Genomic DNA, 27,965 nt, shown 5'->3' with positions numbered 1-27,965 from the left:
TTAACTTTATTTCTTAGAATTTGATTATATTGTGTTGAGATTCTATTGAATATTCAATTACGTATATTTAAAAAGCACATTGTAAGTGAATATTTTAAAAAATCTAGATTTTGAGTGTGCGCTATAATAGATTTCGCAAGTAATATTTCTACATATTGATCCAAATATCTCTGAATATTTTTTGCAAAGTCTTTTAATATTTTATATCTTTTACGGAATCTGGAAATAGTAAGTAGTGAAAATATTTTAATAAGATTCCGTATGGAGCATACTTTAATAAGATTCCGTATGGAGCATTATTTATAACTTTAATATTTTAACCGATAAAAAATACAGAAGATATAGAAGTATTAAATCAAAGATATGGAAGATATGAAAGCATTAAATGAGAATCTCAATAAATACTGATAAAATACTTAAAAGAATCTTTTTATCAGCCAATAAAATAATACCATTTATAGATTATTACAGAATCTAGAATCCAAATCTTATATTTTTAACATATATTCTATTTTTGGAATTTCTCAGAACTCAATCTATCAATAAAAACGTAAGTTGATACACATATTATTTTCGTGTATATAAAAATAGTTGTATTCTAGAGTAGATCTTTAATATTTTTAAATTATTTTAAATTAAACTTCACATTATCTAAAAATATATATAAGACAATCATATATTATATATGATCGACTAACGAAACACTTAATAAAAATTTAGTAGAATCTTAAAGTTTATTAAAAACTTAATCATATAATTAAAAAAAGCTATAATAAATTATATATTGTTAATAGAACCCTTATTAGAATATTAATAAAATTATTAAAAAATCTATAATACATTATATAAAAAATCATTCATTATATAGAAATTTTAATGCACCAATTTGTGGAATCTTCATTAATATATCACTAAATGATTTAAGAATTGTAGAATCTTCATTAACATTAACATTTCTAGAAATATATTTAAAAATTAAAATCTAAAAAATATATTTAATATTAAGATAGTAGAATTATCAGTGAAACACTTAATAGAATTTTAATACTATCAATATGACAATTAGTAGAGTTTCAATAAAATTTTACTAGAATCTTAACTAAATCCTTAACTAAAAACTTTAAAGAATTTTAATAATATATACATTAATAAGATTTTATTAAATATTCACTTATAATTTCAAACGTCATTAACTTTATTTTTTAGAATTTGATTATATTGTGTTGAGATTCTATTAAATGAAGATTCCACTAAATACTATGATACAAGCTGATCCTGGTACCCAAAGCTCCCAACTATAAACATTAAAACACCTGATCTCCCGATCTCCTTGCATACAAGTAAATGATCACAGTAAACCATCACGCATGTGATGAAATTTGATAGTAAACATACTATCACAAATTGATTTTAACACCACATATATCATAACATCTCCAAGTTTAATCAATGAACTATCTAGATGAATTCTGCAAAAACGTAAGCTTTCAACATGAGAGATTGAAGGTTCTGAATCCATGAGAGATTTAAGGTTGCCAACGGCTTCATCTTCACCTATAACGTCCATCTCCTGTCTTTTAAATTAAACTTTCAGTTCTGGGTATAGAGAGAGTACACAGCTTCACCATTGTTTTCCAGAACTATATCAAACACAACCGAAAAAAATAAGATATGATAGTAATTCTCAATACTGATGTTCTTGTTGTGAAAGATACACAGAAAACATAAAAAAAAAATATACAACTTACCTTCGACGGAATCATCACGAGCATTGTCCATATCTTCACTCTGCATTGTATATTATGTTTGATGTGAAAAAGAAGCTAAAAGAATTGTGATTTTGCGTTGATCCTATACAGAAATGAACAATATTTTAAGATAAATAAAGACAGCAATAAATCTCATTAAAAAAGGTAATCAATTGTAATTGATTTCTTGTATTTTTGATAGTACAAAAATACCCCCAACCTCACTAGATTTGATTGATATTGTAAAGATATTGTAAAGATATTGAGATTTTTAATCAACGGCAGATAGGGTGGTTCTCTAGTTCTCTTGATAATTTGGGTTCTCTTAGGATCTTACTCCTATATATATATATATATAATATTTTGTATCGAGTTTTATCGAGTTTCGTGTTCGGATTGTGTTTAAATCGGGTTTCGGGTTTTGGGTCGGATCTCGGTTCGGAATACCTGAGATCCAGATCCAAATTTCTTCGAGTCTAAAAATAAGATCCAGATCCAAAAAAATCGAGTTCAGGTAGACCCAATCGGGTCGGAACGGGTCAGATATCCATCGGGTCGGATAAAACTGTCATTCCTGTGAACGTAAACAAAGGGACGGAGGGAGTATAAGTTTAATAGAAAATAAGTATATTTAAATATGATTTTTATGACATCTTAAAGGAATCATGGTACACAGGTAGTATATAATTATTACTACCGATGGTGCTTGTTATAATTATTACGTCATTATCTTAAAGTTGTTACAGATCAAATGTATTATTTTATTTGAAAGATTGGGGATGTAAATTTTCTTTTGGATTACGACAAACATTATTAAAGTAAGTGAAATGCGTGGTGAAAGTGAAGAATTACTCGTTATAATAAATATAAATAATTGTATAATAAATAGTATATAGATATGTTTAAACTCATATCTAAATTGATTTATCAAACAGATCATATTTATCGACATAGTTTTGGTTACACTGGGACACAAAGTTTGACAATTAACGTTTTCCGTCAGTTATCATCATGACGTTATCGAATGAAATGTTATATACTACCTCCGTCCCAGTCAATTGTATACGTTTCTTTTTCACTGCTCGACACGCTTTTTAAGGCTCTTATAAAACATAGTTCTACAACTTATTTTTAAAATTTTCTTTTTTTGTATAAAAGTATAAATGTTATATTTTTATAAAAAAAAGAAAATCTTAAAAATAATTTACTGAACTATACTATATTGAAGCATTAAAGTCCGTGCCGCGCCCCCGTCCCCCAATGTATACTATTGACTGGGACGGAGGGAGTATTAGTAGGAATTATCACGGTCTGGTTTAAACCGCACAATCCGCATAAAAAATTCTGATATAAATTCGATCCAAACTGAAATCGAAAGGAGGTTTATGGTTTCGGTTTGACTAATTTATAATCTATTTCTATATTTTTAGTAAGAAATTACTTTTTTAAAATTTGCCCAAGAGGCCCCTTCATTCTCAACTTATTATAATTAACTCTTGATTTTTTATACAAACGGTACGAATAAATGTTTTTAGCTTATAAACTCAAAAGCCAAGCTGCCAAGCTTTTAAGCTAGACCAAACACCCCCCTAGTATGTCAAATATTGATCGGATTGATCTTAATTTTTTATTGACCGATTCATATCTAAATATGTTAGAATCAAGGATATTTATTCTGTTTAAATTGTTTTATTTTGAAACAAGGTTTAACTTGTTACTCCCCCCGTTTCATTTTATTTGAGTTTGTTTGACTAGCGCGGCTTTTAACCTTTTATACGTAATGTGAGATATAAAAATCACATACTTTTACGTGTTATTTTTCAAAAAAAAATTCTGAATAAAATTTTAACATCTATATCTTTATTTAGAAAAAGAAAACTTGAAAAATATTAATATATGAAAATATGTTTTTTTACCTCTCAACTTACGTGCAAAAAGTTAAAACAACACTTATTTTGGGAGAGATGGATTATTAAATGAGTGTAATTTATGATTGCGTGATTGTAATAGCAGTCTTAAAAAAATGTTACAAATAAAAAGTTCATTATTTTTGGATATCCAAAAAATAAAGTGCTTCAAATAATATGGAACAAATGAAGTATAAAATTATAGAACAAAATTTCATGTATTCCACATATTTACTGTAGTACCGTAGACCACGTATGTTCTGCAACTATAGAATAATATAAAAACATCGCAATGTCTTGAAATATGAGAACCTAATTAAATCCAAACCCTAAATCATATCTAATTATTATTATCAGATTTATATTAAATATTTCGAATTAAATTTATACAAATTAAAATGGTCACGAGCCGAGTCGTATTCGGATTTCTGCTGCCGTTAGGTCGGGCTCCATTATGTGTCATGTACTCATGTGGACTCAAAGCAGCAACTGCCGGCTCACGACACATGCTAAGGGCAGCACGTGACTCTGGTAAGAAGAACAGGATTTCTGGTCACGTGAATGGTGGGACAGTGCGGCCTACGCGAAAAACTTGAAGGGTACACAACCTCTGGATTCAGATCCACATATCCACGAATTAAACGTTTGTTTATTCAATTAGTCAAAAATCACTTAAAGTTATAAATAAGTTAAGATTATTTTGAGATATTTTTTTCCAATGACTTAATTTTTTGAATTTTTTTAATAAAAATTATCATTAAATCATAAGTTATCCATAAATCAATTTTATTTTTATTATAATATTTTTAATAACCTTTAAATTATTAATAAATCAAAATTGCTCAAACATACATTTAAACTCCTAGCATATCACGTAAATTACGTTAAGTCATAAGTTACTGCTTTCAAATTTGTTAACAACTAAAGCTTTTTAATTTTTAGTTTTTCAACAAATACGAAATGTATATAAGATAAATATAAATTATATTTAAAACATATAAAAGATCAAATTATAAATAATTAAAGGTTATAAATAATTAAAGGTTAGCATATCTTGGTACCATCACAATCGGATTTCTACTATTTTCTTTTTACAAAGGATGTAAGAAAAGTTATCTTCGCAATATTAGTATATTCTAAATATAATAATATTTTAAAGAAAAGAATGGAAAGTGTATATTATGCCTATATAAATATTCTTGAAATTCATATTTTTAATATTTTGGTTAAGTCTAATTTTATAGATGAAATAATTATATTAAAATCAAAAACATTGCATACGAGTTCATGTCGCGGTCATTCTAAAAACGGGGTGTTCATTTTTTGAACGAAAGTTAGATCGTGTAGATTTAGGGGCCGTTTGGCTGAATTTCAAAAAGTGACTTAGTGCTTAAAATAAAGAAGTGGATTAAAAGTGAGAAGTTGGTTTGGACTTATAAGCTATTATAAGTGTTTGGATACCATGACTTATAAGATTTTAAGTGTTTGGATAACTTAACTTATAAGTTGGTATAGTTTCATAATTTTATAATATAATAATAATTTGTTTTTTTTTAAAATAAATTATAATAATATAAGACCTTTTATTATTAATACATGACACATTTTACCAATACAAAATTTTAAATTCTGCATTAAAATAAAAAATTAATAACTAAATAATATTATAATAAATATAAGATTTATTATGCATCGAATTAATTAGCTTGTACATGAGATTTTCTGTGATATATGGTCACAGTGCACGTTCATTTACTAAATCCAGCTTCAACCGAGCATACTTCTGCCGCGGGAACAGGAAGCATGGAAAGAAGCAAGAAGCTGAGGCTCAGAAGAAGCTACCTTTTGTAGCTTTTTCTGTGAGCTCTTTTCACCATAATTAAGTACTTCAATCAATTGGCCAAACATGCATCAAAAAGCAGAAGTGCGCTTATGCTACTTTTAAGCCTAGAAGTAGTGCACCCAAACACCCGCTTAGTTTGGTTGAGTTAACTTAACATTACAATCGTCTATTCCAACCTGTAGGGGTGAGCAAAAAAAACCGAAAAACCGAAACCGAGCCGAAAAACCGAAAAACCACACCGAAAAAAACCGAAACCGACAAAAACCGACAAAAACCGTAGCTTAACCGAACCGACGGTTAACCGAACCGACGGTTACGGTTTTACCCCTATAACCGAACCGAAAAACCGAACCGCTAATATTATTTTAAAATATTTAATATATATATATATATATATATATATATATATATATATTTATTCTATACAGATTTATGTGCTACTGACTATATACATTTATATTTTATTTGATAGATGATCAGTGCATTAGTGATTACTGGTTATGAAGTTTTACAAGAAAAATTTTGTTCAATCTTGCCATCCTTTTAATGCTCTAATATCAATATGTCCACTGCCTTTAATTAATTTTTGCATTGTTAATATGATTTTAATAATTTTTATCGCAATGTTAATATGATTTTTATAATTTTTTATTAGCAAGATATTAAAGAGAATAAATTATTAAATTCGAAAACCGAAAAAAACCGAAACCGACAAACGGTTAACCGAACCGAGAAAAACCGTTCCGAACGGTTCGGTTACGGTTACTACCTAAAAACCGAACCGAACCGACATACACGGTTTGGTAACGGTTTTTGGTAAAAACCGAACCGAACCGACCCGTGCACACCCCTACCAACCTGTCGGTTAGATATCTCCGGCAAAAACAGCGATAAAGAAAATCTAAACAAGAAAAAGTCAAAAACTAACCAAATAAGTAGAATAAATAAAATAATAGTAAAAGAAAAGGTCAAAAAAGTATTAAAAATACACAATGCGCCACGAATTCCACAGAAAGTACGAGAAGAAAAAACCTTAAATAGACCGACATTGGAGGAAGCCACCACATCTTTCCTCCAAACATGGTGGGCCCATGTAACGGATTTGAAACCCCAAATTAAATCCAGCTTATAATTAGCTTTATTTATTCACCCAATAAATAAATACTCCCTCCGTCCCATTTTAACTGTTTTTGACTTTTTTACACGTATTTTAAGGTGTTAAAAAAATCACATCTAAACATAATTATTGTTTATAAAATTTATATCAAATAAAAGTTAATAATCTAAACTTTTATTTGATATAAGAATTAAATCTTTTTATTTAACGTAGATATTATTTTTTTACATCTCAATATACGTGTCAAAAAGTCAAACATCAGTTAAAATGGGACAGAGGGAGTAATAAATAAAATAAAGAAAGATAATAGCGAGATGCCCGTGAAGAGAGAAAAGCAAACGAGAGGGCAGGAGCGACTTTCTTTAAATTTGAATCCGAAAATGACGCGCCTGTCCCCATCCTCTCCTATATTTTCTTCTTTTCTTTTTCTTTCCTCCTTACACAAACTTAGCAAATATCTTCTCCAATCTCACCTATACATACACCATATATAGATACAATGTATACTTACATTCTATATATATGCACCATGGCTTTACCATATATAAACACATCATAATTTCTTCCATTCATCCAACCAACTCGCATCTTTTTATCTTCCCCTCTCTTTAGTACCAAGTCTTGGAAACCTCAACATCTCACCTTTTTTTATTATTTTTATTTTTATATAAATAATAAATAATATAAATAATATGATTTGCACAATAAATAAGTCATTTCAACTGCCATTAAGCAACAGCCCATCAACTTTGTTGTAGTCTCCTAATTGAGAAATTTACAAGTTTCCTTTGCTACCCCTGCTCTATATATAATTTCCTCTCTCCATGTCTTTTTTGTGCACACAATCATCTCTCACTCTTTCTCTCTCTAGACCCATTTTGTCATTTTAATTTATCTCTCTCTTCTCTTTAGCCCAAATCACCGATAATCATTAACCAAACGCTGCCTTATTTTCTTCAGGTTATAATAATAATATATACTAGCGCCTGTTCAAAGTGCCTATCATTACAAGATGGAGGATTGTGCTGTTCATAATGAAACCAAGAAACGATCCGGAGATGAGTTGGTTTCCGAGTCGTGTTCTCCCGAGTTGAAACGTTCACGGGTCGACTCGGGGGATTTGAACAAAGATGAAACTGTGGCGGAAGATTCCGAGTCGGGCCGAGTCGACTCGTCAACAGACCTTTCCGAGTCAGGCCCAGTCCACTCATCGATCGACCCTTCCGAGTCAGGCCGAGTCGACCCACTTTCTTACCCTCCTGACCGAGTTGACTCAGCAGATGATTTATATAACCGAGTTGAATCAGTTGTCCCAGAACCTGAATCCCCCGACACGATACAGCTAACAGACGAAATCCTAGACATCCTCGAAGACGCGGATATTGACTCGTCCATCCAAGGCCTTGACTCAGTTATCAAAAGCTTTGAAGAAGAGATCACAATCCCAACAGAGACCCCATTTCCGGCAACAGATTCCGGCGAATTCGACTATCTACTCGGTGCATCCGACGATGAACTCGGCCTCCCACCCGCAAAATCACCTTCAGACCATACCCCAGAAAATAAACCAACCGAGTCAGCCACGAGTCCGGACCATAACTTTGAATTGAAACAGGACTTTTCATTTGTGGACGAGTTGCCCGCGTATGACTCGGCCGAGTTTGGACTCGGTGAAGATAACTATGACAGAAATGAGTTTATAACATTAGGTAATGGGTTGTTTGATTACTCAGAGGCGCCTGATTATTTGTGGCACCCGGAATCTTTGACTGCTCTGTGAACAAGAAATTAAAATGTTTCGCCGGAGAATGTGTCCGGCGGGTTGTTCAGGCTGTAAAAATTTTAATCTGGAAGAGAATTTAAAAAAATATTAAATTGTTTTCTCGATTTGTTATCTTCGAAATTTTAAATTAATTATTTGATCAGATTTTTGGGAGTAGTATTGTAAAGGACCGCATATTCATATGCTTATGAATTTCATGAACTTAACTCATATATACTCTCTTTTTTGTTATTTAAAATCTTTAAAATTTATTTGTTATTTGATGTATAACACATATTCTCTCTGTCTCTTTTTAGTTGTCACATTTGGTCAAATTTAGTAATCACATTTGATCAAATTGACTAAAATTTGACTGTAATTTATTAATAATTTATCAATTGATAAAATATAAAAAATATATCATCGGAAATAACTTTTAATTTACTTTAATATGTAATTTTTAGTTTTTTAATATAATGAGTGAGTGACTTATAATATTTGGTCAAAACTTAGTCAATTTGACCAACAAAAATAGAAATGTGACAACTAAGAAGGGACGGAGAGATTATATCAGTTTCAGAAATAACTATTACATTAAAATTCATTTAAATGCATGATCATCAAGCTCAGAAAATAAAAAATTTATAATTAAAAGTATATATAATTAGTTGATATTGTAATAGTTGATCTTCTAATATTTTAAATTAACAATCAAAAATTTAATGACCCTATTTGGAAGTCAGAGGTTTGGGGTGTTTTAAAGGTTTGACCATTGGAATCCACTAAAATTAGTGTTTGGCAGTTAGCGGATTGAAATAGAGGTTTGAATCCAAACCGAAAATCGAAACGAATCAAAAAAATCAAAAACCGAATTGGACTTTTTTGTGAAACCAAATCGGACCGAATAATTATTCTGAACCGAACATTCGGTTCGGTTTCGATTTTTTTTGAAAAACCCGAAAATTTTAATCAGATTCATCGATTTCATCCAAAAAAACTCTTAAAACCCTGCAATAACACCAAACCCTCTGCTGCCGGCAAAGATCATATTATAAACCCTGCAATAACACCAAACACAACACAAGTACTTTTTTAAAAGCAGGCCACACTCGATCTCTCTCCAATCTCCTCACCCATCCTCTATAAAAATCGTCACTTCCTTATTTATTCTCGTCTCTTTCTTTCACGACCTTCTTGATTTATGCCCATATTTCAGAAGGTAGGTCATTTCTAGTTCCCAGAGGTGCGGTGTTTCTGTTTCTGATGTGGTCTCTTGTGACACATAGCTGGGTCTCGAACGGATTTGATTATGTGGAAGTGTGATTTTTTTGAGGTTTTTAAGAGTGCGGGGGATGAAGATGGGTTGGAGCGAGAGTGTAGATGGTGTTTGATGGGGTTCTGGAAATGAATGGACGGAAAGTGTGGGAGAGAAAGAGAGTGGGAGAAAAACCTAGAAATAATATCAATAATATCTATTTATTTTATATGTAATAAAAAGTTCGGTTATTGCGGTTTATACCGAAACATTATATCAAAACCTGGACCGAACATATATTATTTTTAGTTTAAACGGAAAAACCGAATTAACCGAAATTCTTATAAAAATCAAAACGAACCGAAATTTTAATGTTCGGTTTGATTTTATGGTTTCGGTTCAGTTTTGATCACCCCTAATATTCGATCTTAAACATCTAATTAATGTTATTAAAATATGCGTAATTTATATAATAATCTGTATCAATGTTTACAAAAGAATGTAAAGACGCAGGTTACACATCCTCATCTAATCACAAATAAAGATATTTTAATTCATATATTCTGAACAAAGTTTCACCAAAATCGTGATTTATTAGATGAAATAATTTAATAATATTAAATAAGAAATTATTAAACATTTCAATGAGGTACAAGATATTTAAAATTCAATAATTTCAATACTCATTCCAGATGAAATTTTGACTCATGGAGATTATATGATAATTATCTCTATATCTTAACAAATTCGAATATTAACAATATCCGTTCAAATGTGTTTTTTGATCCATAAAATATTTTAAGAGTACAATACATGATGTTGGTGTTGTTGGTGTTGTTGTTGTTGTTGTTAATGCTATTAGGTTGCAAAACTTATATTTTCACACTTACATGTTTTGTTAAAAAAAAAAAACATTTATGCTTTAAACAACATGATACACACAAATATTATTTAGGTTATTTATCAAAACCACCAATTTTTAATTATTCTTTGAGTAAAGTGCATTATGTGCGCTTGCACTTTAAGCGAGACACCACTTGCATACTGCACTTCTAAAACAATCACATGCTATATTACATTTCATAACCCGATACAGTTTATGCAGTCCATTCTAAAATCTAACATACAAAGTGGTATTTGTCTAATTTCACCTCTATACAGCTCTTTTATGCTTCGTTTTGCTATCTAAGAAGCTGAAAGCCCCCCCCCCCCCCCCCCCCCCCACCCACACACACACACACACACAATCATTCTACAACCTCACGCAACCCTAATTTTTCAGATAGCATATGAGAGAACCATTGAAAAATTAGGGTTGCGTGAGGCTGTAGAATCATTTTTTTTGGGGTGGTGTTGGGGGGGGAGGGGTTACAGCTTCGTTAAATAACAAAAAGAAGTATAAAAGAACCGTTATATAGGTGAAATCACACAAATACTTAAATTTCTCATTGTTTGCAATAGTGCCATCATTTTATATTTACCAATTTCTTTGGAAAAAATTAGTTAGTATTTAATTATTTTTTTGAATTATTATCTATTAGTAAAATAATAATAATTATCCATACCAATAACTTCAAATAAATAACGTACAACAAAAGTGGGGAGATGGTAGGTTCAATTTTCGGTAGTAGATGGGGAATCAACTTTGTTAACATAGGTGTGAAAAAAAAAAAAAGGAAACAAGATTTACTATAGGTCGAGCATTCAATTAAATTCATATATTCAATTAAATTCATATAATATATTGTCAAAACTCATGTATTGTAATTGAATATAAGTTTTTGAAGAAAGAATTCCTACAAAAATTGTTGTACACAAGGAGGTATTTTGAACTCTATACTTTATAGCTTTATTTAATACACACACATATATATTCAGTTTTTTGTATATGTATGTTGACATTTAATATAGTTTATATATAGTCACTGTTAAAGCCTGGTTGTCTAGGCTTAACATTTGGGCTTTAAGCCATTTTCAATTTTAATTTGAAAATTGTGTGTTTGTGTAATAAGTCAGAATTTGGATTCAAGTTAGAAATAAGCTAGCCAGAAGTTAGTTTGGGATACTTATTTCAGTTATTTAATTTTTTATTTAAAAAATTGATAGAACTCATAAGACAAAGTTATGTTACCCATAAATTACTTTTATTAACTTATAAGTCATTAATAAATCAAAACTACCCAAACGAACATTTTAAACTCCCACCTTATCACATAAGTCAAGTTAAATCATAATTCACATTAAGTTATAAGTCCTTTTCTTTGTCATAAAACGGTTTTATTAAACCAATATTGGAAGTTACAATATCCGGATGGACCGAGTTTCCTTCATTCAAGAACGTATATCATCTAACCGAAAGTAAGCAAGTACTTCGGATGTTTAGATAACATCGCCTTTCAAGTCAGAACAGATAACTCACCAAAAAGGATCTCGTTAAAACCCCTCAAAAGTAAAACCCTGTGTGAAAAAACTCAAGGGGAAAAAAGAGTGCCCTACGAAATTACATCGTTTACAAATCAGACTAAAAAACTGATGTCTTCTTTATTCCTTTCCATCGATATTTGTAGCTCAATTGTCTTGTACACTAAGATTTTCGTCTTCTCGAAAGCAGTCTTGATAAATAAATTCATAAAATCTCTTTCAAACATCCTGAAGATAAGACAAAACCGAATAAAAGAATATGAATGAATTTGAAAAAAACCAAAATGAAGACATAAATGAGCCAACATTATGGCACTTAAATGCCTTTATAGGCCAAAAAATGCCCCAATCATGGTCGCCATAAATGGTACAAAACCCTTAATTAAGAATAATTAATATCCTTAATTAAAGAACAATTATCGCCTAGTTATCACCCTTCTTTTCCGCCCTTTCTGAATCTCTCTACCACCACCATGAATGTTACGACCTTATTATGCAAGAAGCTCCTTACATTTGTGCTTAATTCAGCCAAACCGGCTCTTAGTATAACTTGTCCTCACCCTAACAACCCAGCTAGGTTGGTAATTTTAGTCAGATCTATAACAATTTTAGGTGAAAGTTAAATCTACATAACATTCATGCATTCTATAGCTATAACTTATGGTCATTAGAAAGTAGTTGGATGACTCATTTATAACATAAAGAAAATATCCCTTCTTCATGAGTTGTTTAATTTTGTTTATTATTGTAAGTTTGTGTAAGCATTGGAATTATCAACTTTGTCTTTTATATTTTGTCTTTTATATCCTACACTCATAATGTATTTTCGATTATCTTGTTATATACTCCTGTAACGTTTGTAACGTTTGTAACGTTTGTATTTTATGCGCATCTCTTTAATAACATATGTATTAGTTATCTTACTATATACTCCTTTCACTTTCACATTGTATACTCATCTTTTTGACAACATATATAATATATCTATGGTTGTTTATGAACAAAAATCCCCTTGAATGCAGTCAAAACCCACTAATATGGCTGAAAATCAAGAAAAAACACTAGCAATGCCATCAAACCCTTCTCGTGCAGACACAAATTCAAGCAGGTACAAGAAGAAGGAAGAAGCCCCAATCCGTGAAGCATCCCAAGTTGGTGTAAGAGCATATTTTTTCTTGTCTCAAGATGTGACACCCCCAATTTTATAACTTGTTACCTATTAGATCTATTAGATCTCTTTTTTCCAAATAAATCGATAAATCTAATAGATTGAACGGTCTTAATAAATTTTTTCAATATATTTTAGATGATTCCTAAATATATTATAAAATCTAATTTAATTGTTTTGTACTCTTAAGAATATTTAGGGAAGAATCTAACATGATACTAGATATCAAGTTAATTGTTTATTTTGTGGCTATTGAGCTTGTTATATGCTATATATCTGCATTTTATTTTATTTTTTTTGTAGGAGCAGGAAGTTAAAGACTCCATAAGCCAATTTTTGTTCGAGAAGAAATTAACTCATAGTGATGTAAAGGGTCAGAATCGAATAATAATCCCGAAGGTAAGTTGGATTGTCTGATAATAATTCAAAATTCTGATTTCGTAGATAAATTAAATTCCATTAGAATGCTTCGTTTAAATTTATTTAAAGTACTAACAAGAAAACTGTTGTTCAATCAAAAGTGTGCATCATTGCTCAATAGTAGTATATCACCATACAAAAAGTTTCTTGTTATGCCTTGAACATTAATTATCTTTGAATTAATTTCACATTGCTGATTTCTTCATTTTAGTAACAACTTGGGCAACAAATTAATGTTTAGCAACTTCTTTTTTATAGGCATATGCTGAGCAGTTCTTCGGAGAATTCGCAAAGCTAAAGACTTCTGCTCGAATATTCATGGATGATATGAGAACTGGGAAAGTTTGGAACTTTTGTTTCAGGTTTGATAGTATATTATATAGGATATTACAAGTCCTTACATGTATAAATTCTTAGTGTTTAATATTCTGAGTAATTTACACTTTGCGACCCGTATGTTTAGGCATTTTTTCGATTTGGTCTCAAACGATATTTCTCGATAATATGCACCCTAAAGTTTAAAAAGCACTTCAATATGCACCCCTTTGACCAAATTCCGTCAAGCTTATCGTTAAAGTCAACATCAACAAGGGTAACACGGTAACTTGATTAGAGCAAAAGGCGTACAATACTACTGTTTTACCCCTGCTGTTGTTAACTTTAACAGTCAACTTGACGGAATTTGGTCAAAGGACTGCATATCGAAGTGATTTTTAAACTTTAGGGTGCATATTGTCAAAAAAATTTGTTTGATATCAAATCGAAAAAGCGCCTAAACATACGGGGTGCAAAGTGTAAATTACTCTAATATTCTAAATCTGTGACATACACGAATTGTGGTACATTAGTAACTAGTGAAGAATCTAGGACAAATTTTAGCTAAAACAATTGATTTGTATCACAAAATTTATAAAGTGAACCTAATTTTTTGGTTTACTTGGTGCACAGGAGTTGGCAAAATGGTGCAAGCCGGATGTATGTACTGGAAGGAACTGGTATGTCAGCTAATGCTATTCAACATGATTTTCTTGTCTACGATAAAAAGTTGAAATAATTAACATTTTAATGCATTATAATCAAAGTTGAAATAATTAAAATTTTAATGCTATATTAGCTAGCTAGCTTGAAACTGATGGGTTCATAGATGATCCTCTTTCGTGTTAAGCTTTCTTTTATCCAAAGTTGAGGAGGTTGTTTCACTTTCTTTCAGGAAAGTATACACTAGAGAAAAACGTCCAAGTTGGAGATTTTATCATGCTCTACAAAGATAGTCAGACACAAAAATATGTAAGTAATTTAAGGACTATATGTTTATGCTACTGTTTCAGGTATACTAATATCTTCCTATGACATTTTGGCAAAACTATCCAAAAATTAGCGAATCAGCACGCGTAAAAAAGCAGAGGAAGGGGGTATTTACCAACCGGAACAGGATGGCCTGCCACAAACCAATTTCCCAGTGAATTATGAAGGTAAAAATCATGTGCAAACTATCAAATTTGAAGTTGTCGATGAATATCAACCAGAGTTTCTTGCTCCTGAGGACCAAACAAGTCAGTTGGGCCATGCACCTGCAAAAATTGATGAAGAATATGTGATGAAGAATTTCAACATGTCATGGGATGCATTTATCAATTTCAACCCATTTGAGCTTTAATCATTTTGAAAAATGAATAATTTATGTTTTATCTTGAACATGAAAAATATTACATTTTCATCATCTTTTATTTGAATGTGATCCATTTTAAACTCTCAATAAAGGTGTTCTTGAACTACTTTATAGGCTCACATAGTCACATTTCCATCATGTTTTATTCGTATGTGATGTATTTTAAGCTATCCACCGTCTTTCATTTGCATGTGATGCATTTTAAGCAATGAAATAAAATGTTCATGAACTATTTTATAACTAAATATCCCAAAAAATAAAGTGCAATCCTCACACACACACACACACACACACACACACACACACACATATATATATATATGGTTGCACTCCACACAGAACACTTTAAAAAAAAGAACAACACAGAACACTATCATACCACTTCATTTTCACGAAAAATGATTTGTTAAGACTATAATTACATAGTTAGGCACCATTTAAACTTAATATATAAAAACTAACATCCAAATTCATCCACATTATTAATATGAAATATTATAGAATCCTGAACAGAATCCAGAATAGAATCCAGGATAGAATCACATATATATTTTTTCAACAATCAATTTTACACAAAATCATGTTATTTTTAACCCCAAATTTATTTTTAAACATGAAGGATAGTATTATTATTCATAATAAAGCATTAATCAACTTAAATTTGAAAGTAATTCAAGTTTTAGATGAGATTCTATATATGATTCAGAAGTGTTCAGTGTTGTTCTTCTGTTAAGACTTAAGAGTGTTCTTTTTTTAGCAATGGCCTATATATATATATATATAGGCCTATATATATATATATATATATATATATATATATATATATATATATATATATAGTAATGTTCTATGGAGACCACTTTATTTGGAGACCGTGGAGACCACTTATGTTCTGCAAGTAAAATATTGCATAAAAACATTACAAAACTCATGATACGTACTAGGGGCATATTTTAGTACAAGATAACCAATCTTAAAAGTTAAGTAAATTTACATGTTAGAAGTGGATGTAGTACTGTTATTTACCGGGCTTACACGGATTACTTTAAGGTTGGAGATAGAATATAATGACAGAGAATGTAATGAAATTTCTATTCTAAATTGGGGTGATTAGAGAAAATGTCTATTATTTTTATTTCTTTGATCATTCAATTCAATTATTTGAACTAAAAATCTAATCCATGTGAGCGTCATTGGATACCTCAAAGTGTGAGATTATGCTCTTTTGGCCGGACACCTGGGTTTGATTCAGTGTCACTAGTAAGGTAAGAATTCATGACGGTTGTTATTGCTTCTTCACCTATAACAATAGTTCAAATTATATTTTGTCACCGGTTGAAATAATTTAATCCACTTAGCCACTCAGTTGAGAAAATGTTCTAGCATGGAATGAGAATTAGTTTGTCATGTTGATGTGTTGGAGTTTCTTATGAAATCAACATACACATGAACATATTATAGTGCTTAATTATAAAATCTATGAAAGAACTAATATAAATATTGGGGTTGGAATTATTTGTCATTGAAAAAAATCTGTTGCTTGTTAATCATGAGAATAAATTATTTTATGTAACAAGAATTTTTAGTTTGAGCGAGTTTAAAATAAGTGCTTCTTGGTTAAAATGATTAAGTGGAGTAGAAGTTAGAAGCAAGATAAGACATATAAGTGATTAAAGTGTTTGGAAAATAAGGAGAAACCCTGAAACAAATGCTAGCATTCCTAGTTTTTATAAGTGCTTCTTGACTTATTACACAAACGGTATGAATAAGTGCTTATAATCCCAGAAGCTAGACTTATAAGTATTAAACAAACACCCACTATAGGGGTTTTAAAATGCGTGTAAACAGTGAATGCAAACACTACGTGTGACGGAGGGAGTATGACTTAGAATGCAGATCCACCTTAACAAAAGTCTGATTGAAAAAAGGATGATGTGCCTGGTTGGGAATCCTCGCAAAAGACTTATTCCTAAGTTCTTTTGGGCTTGTGTTGCACCTAGTGCAATGTTTATGGATTCAGAACTTCGCTCGCTAATATATTAATGAAATTTTGCTGAGACTATTATTTACTTAAATTCTAAAGGATAGCTACTACTGTATAAAATTTTAGCATACTTTTGGGAAGAATATCAGCAAGCTAGAAAGAAGTTTATACCATTTGCGGGTATTCTTCACTTCTATACCTTCAATTTACCTTGTATATACTTCACTTAAAATTCAAAGATCCAATGTAATATCTGAACCAGAAGATCTTGGTGAGATGACACATGGACATGACTATACCAATATTGAGAAATGGGAGAACTTGAAGATTATAACGCTAAAGTTAAAAAGCTTCTGAGCAATATAAGAAGCTTAAATCCCCGTATGTTAATCAAAAGACCGAGACAAGTTTTTTTATCCACATATTTTATTATACAAGTTTTCTCTTTTTTTGAAAATGAAATGGACAAATAGTATCAAACTCATCACTTATTTCCACGGGGTCTCAAGTGGCTCACTAACTAAAGTCGCTTAATGGTATCAAACTCATCACTGCACTTTAAAAAACCTAACAGAATTTAGACGGAATGACACATATTGACTGTAGGGTTTGACATGTGGCATGCCACATAAGTTTACATGGAAATAAAGTATGCAATCTTTTTATTAAATTACTTTTAAGATATAATTATCTAAATAAATGCATGGAACTAAATTTTAATATATAATTAACTAAACAATTAAGATTAACTTTTATGTTTTTTATTAGATTATAATTATTTTAAAATAATATTGAAATGTTTTCTCTTTTAATAATTATAATAATTATTGTTGGCAAAAAATATTTTTAAATTTTCTTTTGGAGTTTCTTGTACCAAATAAAAATATGAAAATAAAAATATATGTAAATTTAACATATAAAGCAGCATACATTGTTCAAATTTCCAAAAACAACACATACTCCCTCCGTCCCATTTAATTCTATACGTTTCTTTTTCACTGCTCGACACGCACTTCAATGCTCTTATAAAATATAGATCTATAATTTATTTTTAAAATTTTCTTTTTTTGAATAAGAATATAACATTCAAATTTTTATTCAGAAAAGAAAAATCTTAAAAATAAGTTATAGAACTATACTTTACAGGAGCATTAAAGTCCGTGCCGCGTCCCCGTCACCCAATGTATATAACTCAGGAGGACGGAGGGAGTAATGTTTAAAGGTTAAATGAAAGATGGATCCAAAAACAACACATATGTTTTACTCTTGTTTACTTTCTTTCTTTCTATTTTCTACTTTTTCTTTTTTATTTTCTTTCATTTGTTTTTCTTCCGTCTTTTTTATTAACGTGCCACGTCAACCGCCAATGTGTCATTCCGTCTAAAGTTCTGTTAGGTTTTTTAACGGCAGTGATGAGTTTGATACCATTAAGCGACTTTAGTGAGTCACTTGAGACCTCGTGGAGATCAGTGATGAGTTTGATACCATTTGTCGACTTCAGTGATGAGTTTGATAATTAACCTTTTTTGAAAAACACTACTAATTTTTTTTTAATTTCGACTAGATATTTTTTATAAAAATTAAATTCGACGAAGAGTTGTCGAAATTAATGGTTATCGAAAATAACCTGTCGAAATTAATATATTTGACAACAAACTGTCGAAAAAAAGGAAAATTGTCCAAATTATTATGTTGAAATTAAAATTAATTTCGGCATCCAATATTTTTTTTCAAAAATATTTCCGAACACTTTTGCAAGGAAAATTTCACACACATACATAATATATCAATATCTAATAATGAATAAAAAAAATTTAGAGTGCAATGGAAATCTATAATATAAATAAGAATTAAGAAAAGACTCCTGTCTACTAACCGTTTCGACTATAAATTGAGTTTTACAAGTTAGAATTGAGTGATCTTAAAACTCACGTGAACAAAATTTTATAAGGAGCTGTATATTTGAACGAGCACACAAAAAGCCTAAACAAAATTTTATAAGGAACAAGCTCGTGAACACAATTCATGAGCGGTTGGTGATTCACGAGACAAGTTCGTGAGCGTAAGTTAATGAGCGGTCGTGAGCAAAAGCTCGTGAGACATGTTCGTGAGCCGTTCGTGAACAGAGTTATTCCTTAATGAGTCGATCCTCAAACAATATTTTTGACTCGATCCAAGCTCGAGCTTGAGTTCGAGTTCGCTAATTTTTTGACAAACGATACACGAGCACTCTAGAGTTCGGCTCGACTCAGTAACAAACGATACACGAGCACTCTAGAGTTCGGCTCGACTCGGCTCATTTACACCCCTAGCAGAGTTGATAAAACACAATTCATGAGCGGTTGGTGATTTATGAGACAAGTTCGTGAGCGTAAGTTAATGAGCGGTCGTGAGCAAAAGCTCGTGAGACATGTTCGTGAGCGGTTCGTGAGCCGTTCGTGAACAGAGTTATTCCTTAATGAGTCGATCCTCAAACAATATTTTTGACTCGATCCAAGCTCGAGCTCGAGTTCGAGTTCGCTAATTTTTTAACAAACGATACACGAGCACTCTAGAGTTCGGCTCGACTCGGTAACAAACGATACACGAGCACTCTAGAGTTCGGCTCGACTCGGCTCATTTACACCCCTAGCAGAGTTGATAGGATTTAAACGCAATGCTTCAAAATCCCATTGATTTTGGTGGGATCTCAAAAAACTTAAAATACACCGAAGAATCCCACAAAATCCATCATTTTATGAAATCCAAAAAAATCCATTAGCATTTGGATACCATCATATTTTAATGGATTTTAAACAATCCTAATTAAATACCATCGGATTTTAAAGCATAATTTAAAATTTCAATTGAATACCACCAGATTTTTTAGCATAATTTAAAATCCTAATTGAATATCTCAAGATTTTAATAGATTTCAAACAATATCAATCAAATACCCACGGATTTCATAAAATGCTTTAAAATCTCAATTCAATGCACTCCAATAATTTCCTCTGTTCACACGAAAGCTTTACAATTGAGTGTCAAAGGAAATGGTTTTAGTCATAATTCCAAGCATTAGAATTCAAATCTCTACGCGTTTCTCATATTCTTCGTCTTTTAAATCCCTTAAAATCGGTTTGAATTTGAAGAATTTAAAGTCGAATAAATTGAGATTTATGTCGGAGGAAGCTCAGCCCTCCACCTCTTCCACGGCGGAATCTACACCTCCACCGTCACCGTGGCTGATTGTTGGCCTTGGAAATCGCGGCTTTGTTTTTAAAGGCACTCGTCATAACGTCAGTACTCGTTTTCCGTGTTTTCACGCTAAAACTGTTCTCACGCGCCACTTTAATTGTATTATATATGTATATGTATGATATGAGAGAAGTTCGAGTTATGCGATTATTATAATATTGAATTTTGACATTGCTTGTGTTTTATATGAACTAAGAAACTCTAGTACAATTTGGTATGATCTATAATACTTTGGTATGATTTATATGGTACATTGAGATTGCATGTTGTAGACCTCTAGCTGAGAATTTAGTGTTTTCATTCTCGGATTGCGGATGCTTTAACATTAAGGTTTTTGAATATTATTTGCTCGTTGCAGGAGATTTTTATTGGGGGTTTTCTTTGTTCGTTGATGGTCTGTTAACTAGAGAGCTTGTATGAGATAACATTTAGGTGCTATGAAAGTTATGATGTTTATCGGATATTATGAGGATTTTGTTGAAATTACCGGAGAGTTTTGTTTGTGTATGTTGGCTGTGCATTACCTTGTTTGATATATTATGAAATTGAATGTATTATACTACTGTACAGGTAGGTTTTGAGATGGTAGATAGAATAGCAAATGCTGAAGGGATTTCCTTGACCAGTGGTTCCTTTAAGTCTTTACTTGGAGAAGGTGATTTTGGTTTGAGCTGCATTTAACTTTTTTTAAATTTGATGTCACAGAGGGCACGCTCTTGGCTATCGATCCCATAAACATCTAGCACAAATCAAATTGTTTGGCAAATGAAAAACACACCATACTCTTGCACAGAAATGCACTTAATCTATCCCTAAAATAAGTTTTTAATTACCGCGTACTTGCTCAGGAAGTGTCTTGTGTAGTTGTGTGTCATGTAGTGGTGTACTTGGTAGTGTCGTGTTCTTAATGTACTGCCTATTTTCCTTATTTCCTCCAGGGCATATTGGAAACGTTCCTGTCATACTATGTAAACCACAGACTTTCATGAATGCTAGCGGTCAGTCTGTAAGTGAGCTCCTTGTTCTAAAAATTTAACGCGGACACATATACAGTGTGACATAACTAACTGTTGAACTTGCATGCTAATTTCCAGGTTGGAGCAATTGTGTCATATTACAAGATCCCCTTAAAGCAAGTTCTTTTGGTATAGCATTTTATCACTCCCCCCTAGTAGAATCATCTTACACAGGCCTCTAAATTCATGATCCGTTATTTTCAGATATATGACGACTTAGATCTTCCTTTCGCAAAGCTGCGATTATTGTCCAAAGGTGGACATGGAGGGCATAATGGGTACCTTTATTTCCTTTGTACTAGTTGCTCTAATTCTAAAATTTGTTTAAAAATAAACAAAAATTCATAGACAAGGGGCACCTAAGTATATATACAGGGTTTTTAAATTTAACTGTTTTTTGAAATTACTTAAATGCAATCCTGCTTTGAGTATATTTGTCCCAAGTATAGCAAAACTTGTAGAGCCTAAATCGTTGCCTCGATGAAATTAAGTAGGTGGTCAGGAAGACATTGCTTCTGCACTCTAAAATGTTCTTTTTCCTTTTTCCGTTCCAGGATGAAGAGTGTGATACATCACCTTGGAGGCAGGCGTGAATTTAATCGTCTAAGAATAGGTAATTCTAGATTGTATCTGAATTCAATGTCTCTGTGTTTATTTAAACTTTATAAGTGTCTGTTTGTAGGCATTGGGCGGCCTTCTGGGAGTATTGAAGCATTTAACTTCGTTCTTCGTGCATTTAGCAATCTAGAATCTGAAGAGGTTAGTAATACAATTGCAAGTCTGTAGAAAATTATATGTCTATATGAATTTTAAAGTTCAAATTCTTGTGTTATTACTAGTTGGAATTTACATTTCAAAAGGGGGTAGAAGCAGTACACATTCTTTTGTCTGATGGTTTTGATAAGAGTGCGACGTTCGCGAATTCTGCAAAACCACTGGACCGGATTGGTTAAAGTGAAATGCCTATGTCGTATCTGGTTGGGATGAAAAAAAGTTGGGTATGATGAAATTAAATTTGAACTGTAGTGAGCTAAATATTCGAAATTTTCATCCTTCCTCAATTTGAAGGAATGCTCCATTCTCCACCAATCATTTTCTTTAAGTTCTAATCCTCGACAAATGGTACTGAGCTCCTTTTCTTTTCAAATTATTCACCCCTACCCCCCTTATTTCCCAACAATTTATTTCATTCCGTTGCATTCTCTACAACCGAAACACAAAATTTAACTTTTGTTAGCACATATCTTGGATAGCTAGGAGATACCTAAATGTGTTGAGAGCTCTACATAGTATATATTTAGCATCAACATTAGTGCACAGGATCATCTTTTAAGTACAATGTTCTGAAGGTTGTATATACTACATTATTTATCTCCTTTGCAATTGATACAAGAGAATGATGTACTGTACGATTTGTGGAATATTTGATGTAATAGGAGTTTTTTTTTTTTTTAATCATGAGATCTAGAATTTGTTATCTTAATCCTTGAACAGTTTTCACTTTACTTGTGCGGTGCACTTATGCTTTATGCAATAACAAGTTGCATCGAATAGTCATACCAAATTTGTATGGTGTTGGTGTTCAAGTATACAAATCCAAATCACTGATCTGAATTTCAGAGAACTTGTATTCAGTAATTGCAAATCGAGGGCCAAAGTTAATCGGTCTTTGCTGGATGGTTCTGTTGGCCCGGTCCATTGAGTAAACATTGCTAGAAAAGAAAACTTTACCTAGTGTTTGGCCGGGTTAAGCCCGACTTCTGGGTTTATAAATTAAAATCACTTGTTCGTACCGTTTGTATAAAAAGTCAAGAAGTAGTTATAACAAGTTGTGAATACTGTGTCTGTTTGCTTACAAGAAGCATGTGTTTAAAAGTAGCTTCCGCTCTTCTTGACCCATTTGTGTAAAAAGCTAAAGCACCTATAAAAAGTTGAGAATGTTAGATATTCTTTCACGACTTCTACCTCTTTTACAAAAAAATTTAATAACTTATAAGTCTTAACTTGCTTCTAACTTTTATTCCGCTTCTTTAGTTTAAGCAACAAGTCATTTCTTTTTAATTAATCCAAACGGCCCTACCCTACTATATTTTGTTTCATGTCTTCTACTTATTTCCTAAACAATTTGATCACTCACTTGTAAGCATTAACTTGCTTTTAACTTCTAATTCATTTCACTCGTAACTCTTTTGTACTGATCAGATGTCGAAAAAAGTTCTGATCGGGTTGAAAATTTTCAACTCAGTTTTGAGTTCAAATTGGATTCGGACATATCCAAAAACTGGGCTTGAGTGAGACGACCCAACCCATCATCTAAAATTGTTCGTAGAATCTCAAAAATTGGCCATAAAAGCTAAACTATCTCAATTTATTTCACAACACACAGAGTCCTCAGGCAAAGACTTTTCTCGCGGGGCTTATGACTAGTCGTAAGAAAAATTATAAGTCAAACTTCTGAATTATAAGTTAGAATTAAATAGTTTGGCAATTTTTTAATTTTTTAATATAGTACTCCCTCCGTCCCATCCATTTCTTTACACTTTCTTTTTTGGGGTGTCCCACCCAATTCTTTACCTTTCAAAACTTACCAAAAATAGTCAATGGGTCCCACCACTTCTCCACTTTTTTTCCCTTTTCACACTACTTTTACTCCACTATCTTTTTTTTATACATTAAAAATCAATGGGTCCCACCACTTTACCCACTTTTCTTCCTCTTTTCCACTACTTTATACATATTCCTTAACCTCCGTGCCCAACCCATTTGATAAGAAATGGGTGGGACGGAGGGAGTATATTTTATTGAAAAAATGGACTTAACAATAATATGGGGCCGTTTGAGTGAAGTTAAAATAAGTGTTTATTGCTTAAAGTAAAAAAGTGAAGTAGAAATTAGAAGTAAGTTAAGACTTATAAGTGATAAAAGTGTTTGGTAAATAAGTAGAAGTCGTGAGACAAAAGTTAGTAATCGTAGCTTTTTTTAAGTACTTCTTGACTTCTCACACAAACGGTACCAATAAGTGCTTCTAACTTATAATTCAGAAGCCGGGCTTATAAGCCCGTGCCAAACACCCACTGTATAGTATCTTGTCTAAAAAAAGAATTTAATAATTTACAAAAAAATGTATATTTCGAAATAAGTTGTTCATCGTCATATAATAAAAGTAATATTTATATATAGACTTTATGAAATCCAAAATTAAAAATGTACAAAAGTTGATTACTATCAATACAGAGAAATTTAGCTGCATCTAGGTGATTGTTTGTCTTTCAAATCACAGACATCTTGAGAAAATATATCAAATCATGAACCCTCCGAAACAGTGCCTTTTGCAACAAATAATTTAGACTTTCATAAAATTGAATTTGACATCGAACTCCATACATTTCATTTAATTTTGACAGGGGCTCTGCACCAGATAAGTGTCACATTTATGATCCCACAACTGCCCATAAACTTATTACTGGTTCCTACTTCCCCACCCACCTGTAAATAAGAACTCTCATTAATAATTTATACATTTATCAGGGGTAGAAACGTAATTGACAACCACAACAACTCTTTCCACTTTTACACTTGCATCACTTTCACTGCTTCAACATTTACCAGCCGAGAACCCCACTTTTGAATTGGCGATATCGTAACTGACACGTGTCCCTTGCTGCTGAACGTTACCGATGATAGTGAGTGATCCTGCTGTTGGCGCGAATGCTAAACAGTATTTGCCACCGGCTTCTACCGGTATCAGGTAATTCTTTGCTGGCAGTTGCAGTGTCTTGCCGCCGGCGAAATGAAACGCCACGGTCGGCACCGAGATTCTCGTCATCGACGACAAGTCGTAGCATGTATCGAACAACGCGAAGCCAGTCGACAACGGTAAGTGTTGAGTCCCTTGCTTGAACGAGTCACGGAGCGAGGTGTACGCTTGACTCGGCAAACGAGTCACAGCTGTTCCTGAGTCCGCTATCACACCGCCGCGTCCTGACTCGTTAATCTCGAAAATCGACGGCGGAAGAGAGAGTAACTCGCCGCCGACGCTCAGTCCGGTCATTCCGACATAGAAGAACGTGTCAACCTTGGGATTACGAAGCAACGGTGACGTCACTGAATCCGCCGGCATCGCCGAGTTAAAATCAATAGTCGATGAACTCGCTGAGTCACGATCAGGTAAACAATACGAAAACGACGTCGCTTTCACTTGAGAAGGCAACGAAAGCTCACCAGCTCCAAGACCTAACAATCCAGCAGCTCCGACAAACAATCCTTCGTTGTCATGACCGCATCCGATCGCAACATGAGGAACCGAGCCGGATCTCCCAAACGACACCGTTTCAGTCGCGAAATTGCCGACAGTATAAGATCCATCTCCGTACGACACTTGATACAAGCACGAATCTCCAGCACGCGAACAAGTAGAAACTTGTAAAGCACTGCACTGAGTAGACGTACACGACAGTTTAGAATATGAATTAGAGTCGGTCGGGTTGAAAATCGGGTCGGACTGCTGGTAACAATCTTCGCAAGGCTGGCATTGGATCCAATTAATATCGCTGCCTGTGTCGAGCACCATGTAGTACTGTTTCGCTGGCGTTCCCACGCCGAGACGCGCGAAATACTCGCCGCTGCCTTGGCTAATACCCGATGTAACCGGTGATTGGAGATCTTCGGGTCGGATATCGGTCTGAACCGGTTTGAGATCGGATCGGGTCAAGTTACTGAGTTGGAAGTCGAGTTTGGAGTTGATGAAGCTGACTCGTGCTGAGTCACGAGCGAGTCGGGAGAGTGTGAGCGAGTCATAAGTTTTATGCGTGTGTTTACGCAGAGAAGTCCTTGAATGCAAAGACACAGAATATACCTCCCCAGAAGCAACAGCAGCAGTGGTCTGCGTTTGTTGTTCAAGAGACTGAGGGTTTTGTGTAAGGGCGTGTTTGGCAAGGCGTGAGGAAGCGGAGACATCAAAAACAGTGGTTTTTCCGAGAGAGCGAGAGGAGGAGATGGGAGAGAATAGCAGAGAGAGAGTGAAGAGAGAGAGCCAAACAGTACTAGCATTCTCCATCTTTTTCATCATCTTCAACAATCTCTATTGTATTTTAGAGGCTTTAGAGTGAGATTTTAAGGAGTGGGAAATGAGAGGAGCATTAAAAGCGAGAAAGGAGGAGAGTAATGGAGATGGCATGTTACAGGTGCAGCTAGAAGATGTGGACTGGGATTAGTGTTAACATGTTGATTAGCAGGGAGATAGATTTTGAAATGATTGATGTTTAAAACATGATTAGTGATTTGAGTCAGAGTCTGGTAAATGTAGCGGGTCCCAGGAGGTTTACGAATTTCCGGGTGTCGGGCTGTAAAAGGCGGACGCAGATTACGAGATTTGGGGTTTTGGAAATGTTAGGCTCGAAATTCGTTGGCGATCACTTATTTGCTTAAAATTTGATTTTCTTGTTTGAGTGATCGACTCTTGAATGAACACAAAAAAGGAAACAGAAGTTAGGAATCGTAAAGGGTTGTTTGGTTCGAGGAGTGGTATCGGGTTGGAATGAGAAATCGGATTAAGCTGGTATGGGGGTGTGAGGTATCATATCTGATATCATGTGTTTGGTTGGGTGCTGGAATCAATATATACAATTTTTATAAAAAATAAGTTATTAATATTTAATAATTAAAAATATTAATAAAATTATTATTGTCATATATTTTTGCATCTTTGATTTAATTTTGTATCAAACATTAATATTTCATTACTTAAAGAGAGGGAAAAAAATAAAAAATAATATAGCTCATACCTCCATCTCATACCCACCTCCCCTCTTGGTATCAAAAACCCATACCTTAGGTTAAGGTATGGGTTTCAGATTTTGTTTTTCCCAACCAAACACCAAGTATAGTTTGAAATGGATAAACTCCATACCTCATTTCAAAAACCCACGAACCAAACAACCCCTGACATCGTTCCATCGTACAGTGGTAATGCGACTATTGCAGCAAAATTGAACGTTCAATTCAATTCTCAAAGAATGAAATATGTTTTCAATTGTTTTGTACGGATTACGCAAAAAGAATTTCAAGATAATTTCTAATTTTCTGCTTTTTTTTATGATATCAATCTCATTTTAATGCTTTTCTAAAGTATAGTTATATAATTATTTTTAAAATTTTTCCCATGAATAACAATTTAAATATTAAATTTTATTCAGAAAATTAAAATCTTTAAAATAAAATATTTTACTATATTTTAAAAGAACATTAAAATTTTCGTCAACTAATGAATGTACAAAATTAAATGGGACGGAAGAATTATATACTTGAGTGGAACTAGATTGAAGGTGGTAAGAAAGATAATAATGTTAAATTTACTATAAATATATTATAATTACATTTTAAAGTACTAAACTTGAATTATTTTGCATAAACTTACATC

At 32.5% G+C, this 27,965-nt stretch overlaps 3 protein-coding genes and 1 long non-coding RNA gene across 4 annotated transcripts; 2 read left to right on the top strand and 2 right to left on the bottom strand.

Moving 5' to 3' along the window:
* Positions 1 to 1,276: 1,276 nt before the first annotated feature.
* Positions 1,277 to 4,348, bottom strand: LOC108213907 (uncharacterized). Its single transcript, XR_001805405.2, has 2 exons — positions 1,749 to 4,348; positions 1,277 to 1,640 (listed from the first exon to the last, which is right to left on the bottom strand). It is a non-coding gene; the product is annotated as an uncharacterized LOC108213907 (long non-coding RNA).
* An 8,742-nt stretch (positions 4,349 to 13,090) lies between these two features.
* Positions 13,091 to 15,298, top strand: LOC108212619 (B3 domain-containing protein LFL1). The gene is made up of 6 exons (XM_064090095.1): positions 13,091 to 13,204; positions 13,525 to 13,620; positions 13,900 to 14,003; positions 14,590 to 14,636; positions 14,852 to 14,928; positions 15,020 to 15,298. The coding sequence occupies exons 1-6, from the start codon at positions 13,091 to 13,093 to the stop codon at positions 15,296 to 15,298; spliced, it is 717 nt and encodes a 238-aa protein (XP_063946165.1).
* Positions 15,299 to 20,283: 4,985 nt separating this feature from the next.
* On the top strand, positions 20,284 to 23,030 carry LOC108211481 (peptidyl-tRNA hydrolase, chloroplastic). Its single transcript, XM_017383089.2, has 8 exons — positions 20,284 to 20,572; positions 21,102 to 21,186; positions 21,470 to 21,537; positions 21,626 to 21,676; positions 21,752 to 21,825; positions 22,102 to 22,160; positions 22,230 to 22,306; positions 22,387 to 23,030. The coding sequence occupies exons 1-8, from the start codon at positions 20,327 to 20,329 to the stop codon at positions 22,498 to 22,500; spliced, it is 774 nt and encodes a 257-aa protein (XP_017238578.1). The 5' UTR covers positions 20,284 to 20,326; the 3' UTR covers positions 22,501 to 23,030.
* A 1,844-nt stretch (positions 23,031 to 24,874) lies between these two features.
* On the bottom strand, positions 24,875 to 26,798 carry LOC108214831 (protein ASPARTIC PROTEASE IN GUARD CELL 1). The gene has a single exon (XM_017387043.2). The coding sequence runs from the start codon at positions 26,613 to 26,615 to the stop codon at positions 25,143 to 25,145; it is 1,473 nt and encodes a 490-aa protein (XP_017242532.1). The 5' UTR covers positions 26,616 to 26,798; the 3' UTR covers positions 24,875 to 25,142.
* Positions 26,799 to 27,965: the final 1,167 nt, after the last annotated feature.

The sequence above is a fragment of the Daucus carota genome, chromosome 3 (genome assembly GCF_001625215.2).
Source record: "Daucus carota subsp. sativus chromosome 3, DH1 v3.0, whole genome shotgun sequence".
Classification (NCBI taxonomy): Eukaryota; Viridiplantae; Streptophyta; class Magnoliopsida; order Apiales; family Apiaceae; genus Daucus; species Daucus carota.
This window is presented reverse-complemented; position numbering and strand designations above follow the sequence as displayed.

Bases quoted from the DNA above. Each gene is read 5' to 3' on its own strand.
- LOC108214831 (XM_017387043.2), bottom strand. From the start codon at position 26,615: ATGATGAAAAAGATGGAGAATGCTAGTACTGTTTGGCTCTCTCTCTTC.
- LOC108212619 (XM_064090095.1), top strand. From the start codon at position 13,091: ATGGCTGAAAATCAAGAAAAAACACTAGCAATGCCATCAAACCCTTCT. The intron at 14,637-14,851 runs GTATGTCAGCTA...ACTTTCTTTCAG, and splicing joins GTATGTACTGGAAGGAACTG to GAAAGTATACACTAGAGAAA. The intron at 14,929-15,019 runs GTAAGTAATTTA...TCCAAAAATTAG, and splicing joins ATAGTCAGACACAAAAATAT to CGAATCAGCACGCGTAAAAA.
- LOC108211481 (XM_017383089.2), top strand. From the start codon at position 20,327: ATGGTTTTAGTCATAATTCCAAGCATTAGAATTCAAATCTCTACGCGT. The intron at 20,573-21,101 runs GTCAGTACTCGT...ACTACTGTACAG, and splicing joins TTAAAGGCACTCGTCATAAC to GTAGGTTTTGAGATGGTAGA. The intron at 21,826-22,101 runs GTACCTTTATTT...TTTCCGTTCCAG, and splicing joins GGACATGGAGGGCATAATGG to GATGAAGAGTGTGATACATC.